The 3,384-nt window shown below is 54.5% G+C and overlaps 1 protein-coding gene across 2 annotated transcripts in view; it reads left to right on the forward strand.

Annotated features, from left to right (window-relative positions):
• The window catches only part of FGD2 (FYVE, RhoGEF and PH domain containing 2), an 11,849-nt gene that overhangs the window by 2,893 nt on the left and 5,572 nt on the right, over positions 1-3,384 (forward strand). The window contains exons 2-3 of one of the 2 annotated variants that reach the window (XM_027897405.1): positions 2,898-3,171; positions 3,282-3,362. The exons of the other annotated variant lie outside the window; for it this stretch is intronic. Of the exons in view, the coding sequence (XP_027753206.1) occupies positions 2,898-3,171; positions 3,282-3,362 (355 nt within the window). The remainder of the gene's footprint in view (positions 1-2,897; positions 3,172-3,281; positions 3,363-3,384) is intronic. 2 annotated transcript variants of the gene reach the window in all.

Here is a 3,384-nt window from a genome sequence, read left to right on the forward strand (position 1 = left end):
AAGGGAAAGGGGAATGAAGGAGGGAACGAACAAGGAAAGGAGGAAACAAACAAGGTAAAGAGGAAACAGACAAGGAAGGGAAGGAGGGAACAAACGAGGATGGAAAGGAGGAAACAAATAAGGAAAGGAGGAAACAAACAAGGAAGGAAAGAAAGAGGGCAAGGCAAGGGGGAAGGAATGGAAAGGCAAGGGGGAAGGAAGGAAAGGAAAGGAAAGGAGAAAGGAAGGAAAGGAAAGGAGAAAGGAAGACCTGCACTTGCACTGTGCTATGTTGTGCTTTTCTCAGGGAACTACAAGCAGGATGTTTGTCCCAGAAAAGTGCTGTCCTCCCTCCACATGGACCTTCCTCCAGCCACATCTTGTTCTTTTTCATGCTGTGTTATTACCAACAACACTAGGTTATTGCCAACACTCCTTGTCTGTTATTTCCAGCAATCCTTGGTTGGCCCCAGAGCCACCCACCCGTTGATGTTTGACACACACACATCAGCCCCTTGTGCCCCTCTGGGCACCAGGGCCCTGCACCATTCCCTCCCTCCCTCCTTCCCAGCAGGGTCCTGCCAGCCCCTTCCCAGCCCCTCTGGGCATCAGGACTGTTCATGTCCCACCCTGAACTCCACCTGGTGGGACACATCCCACCCCGTCACGGGGGGATCCAGCACCAGGTTGTACAGCAGGTGCCCCGCTGGTACTCTTGCCACTGTTCCTGCCATTGCCTTGTTTGTGCCACCTCCCCAAACTGAACCAATTCTCAGTGTTTTCTCAGCATTTCTCATACTCACAACCTGCTGCACTTCCCCTTTCCTTTTCCTTTCGAGGCCAAGCCAGAGACAGGCTCTCCTGCCACAGAGAGGGCAGCGGGTGGACTTTTTGCCTTGTGCAAATCCTCCTCCCCAAACCACAGCCTGGGGCTCAGAAACCCCTCAGAGCAGAGAGGGGGGCAGAAGGAGGGAGCTGCAGCCATCAGTTCCCACTCCTGCAGCTCCTGCACACCCAGGAGGTGCCATGGAGGGAGAGCAGAGCGTGGTGAAGCTGGTGGCTGTGTTTGAAGAGCACTGGTAAGGAGGGAGGGTTCTGGGTGCTGAAGGTGGCGGGGGGGGGGCTCCACGTGGAGTGGGTTTTGGAAGGAAGAAACCCTCCGTGGAGGCGGTTTGGAGGCTGTGGAGAAGCTGACAAGGTGATTTGTTATTCTTTATCACTCTGTCTTCCTCCCGCTGTGGGTCATGAACAGAAGCCTGAAAACCTCAGTGGGGTGTGAGTGACTCTGCCTGGCTCAGGCTGTGGCAGCCCGTTCCCCCCACGCTCAGTATTGGCTGGTGAATCCTTTCGCTGCTGGGAAAAGAACTGTGGTTTGCAAATATGTAGGCAGGGGTCTTCTTCCTCTGGGATTTAACTATCTGGGAGGATCTCAGCCTCAGGCTGTGCAGTTGTTTGCAGAGATGTGGCTCCTGGGAAAGGGAAGGCAAAGCATTGTGTTAAGGGGGAGAGTGAGTGCCTTTTTTAAAACAGTTCCTTCACTTGGAGTGTGAGCTGGGACACTCAGACAATGTTGTGCCAGGGTTGGAGTGAAGGGATCTGCCCTGACTGGTGTAAAAGGAATACTGAGGTTTAGGGTGAGTTACTGTTGAGGTCCGTGCCTCAGTTTCTCCATCTGTTTAATCAGGACACAGAATCCTGCCTTGTACCCATGAGGTGCTCTCAGTGAGCATTAATGGGGCTGGGTGGTTGGGCAGGTGAGTTTTACAGCAATTCCTAAAGCTGCTCAGGCATAAGATCTCCTTTTACTCCAAGAACTTTGCCGGCATCTCCACTGGGTGCTTTTTTCCTGGGATTTGTGGTTGTCCCCATCGTCCCACAGTGATGGTGTGTTGGAACTGCTGCAGGGTCTGATCTGCCTCCACATCACTGCTGCAGAGTGTTGGTTGTTTATTGTGGAGTCTGAGTTTGATTTAGAGGAAATAAAAGTAACTTTGGACTTTCGGAGGAAGCTGGGGAACCTGGGAATGAGTTTTCTGGAACAGAAAATGGTTTGGCCCAAGTCAGCACAAACAGAAAGAGAGAAGTTGGAGCTCTGCAGTGGGTTGAGGCTGACACAGGTCTGGGAGGCACTGGGAGAGATGGATAAAGCCTCTCTGCCTCTGAAGGCTTCTGTCGGTCCCCTTGGACAGGAGGGGATGTGTGCATGGCTGTGGATGCACTCCTGAGCTCACAGACCTGTGCTTGGGAGGGATCCAACATCCTCTTCAGATGAATCTCTACCCCTCAAGTCACCTCCTGTCCTCAGCTTTGCAGTTCTGTGTCCAGTTTCACACAGGTTTTTCCCTCCTCATCCCACTCCTGTCTGCAGACCCACAGTGGATGTCTTTCTAGTTCATACCCAGAGCAGTTTCCTACAGGGACCAGCTGTCAGATGACAGATAACTCACTGTCACCTTCATGGCCTGGCTTCTCCCCTGTGCCTGCTCTGGACCTGTTTTCCTTGTCTCTGCCAGAAAAGGGAAGAGAAAACATCACCAAAAAACAACCTGTCTGCAAAACCACCTACACAAGCCCTGCTCTTGGCTCAAAACTCTTGGCTATTGGGCTTCTCCCCACTTTGGCTCTGCAGTGCCAGAGCTGTACCTGGGAAACAATAAGATATGCCTGGGTTCAACAGCAGAATCCTGCTTTTCTAGAGCAGGACAGGGACTGGCCACAGCAGCAGGAAGCACTGGGAAAAGAGAGGCCCTGTGGGGGATGGTGGGACTGTCTGTACTGCAGGGCTGGAGCAGAGCAGAGCAGTGTCAGCCCTGGGGAGCTGCTGCTCTTGTCACCTTCGCTCCAGGACTGTGGCTTTGAGCTGGGCCTGGGAGCTCAATGAGAGAAGGGCTGAGCTGATCACGCTGATTCCTTCATAGCAGGGACAGCAAATTTGCCTGGAGGGAGAAGCAGGCTCTGCACAGCCAGACCACTGCTGCAGCCAAGCAGCCCCAGCAGCTTCCAGCACCTCCTGCCTGCCAGAGCCTCTCCCCGAGGGCTGCTGAGCTCCAAGGGGAGCAAGAGCAGGAGGAGGACGAGGAGCAGCGAGGTCAGCGCGGACTCAGCTTCAAGTGCCTCCGTTCTTTGCGACACAAAATCCGTGAGGACAACTGGAGGAGGCCCCAGGGCCCAGGGCTGGAGCCTGGCAGGGAGGTGAGCTCTGGGGGTGGCTCAGGAGAGCCTGGTGGGTGCCCACTCTCAGGGCACGGAGCTGCCTGAGCTGGCTCAGGGCTTGGGGTCACATCTCCTTCCGCTCCATTCAGGAACCAGAGGAAAAGAAAATCGCTCTGGAGCTGCTGGAGACAGAGCAGGCTTATGTCAACCGCCTCCACCTCCTCGACCAGGTGAGCTGGGCAGTGGAGGGGC

The sequence above is a fragment of the Empidonax traillii genome, unplaced genomic scaffold, assembly GCF_003031625.1.
Source record: "Empidonax traillii isolate 1590-97213 ecotype Southwest subspecies unplaced genomic scaffold, ASM303162v1 scaffold541:size654180, whole genome shotgun sequence".
NCBI lineage: Eukaryota > Metazoa > Chordata > Aves > Passeriformes > Tyrannidae > Empidonax > Empidonax traillii.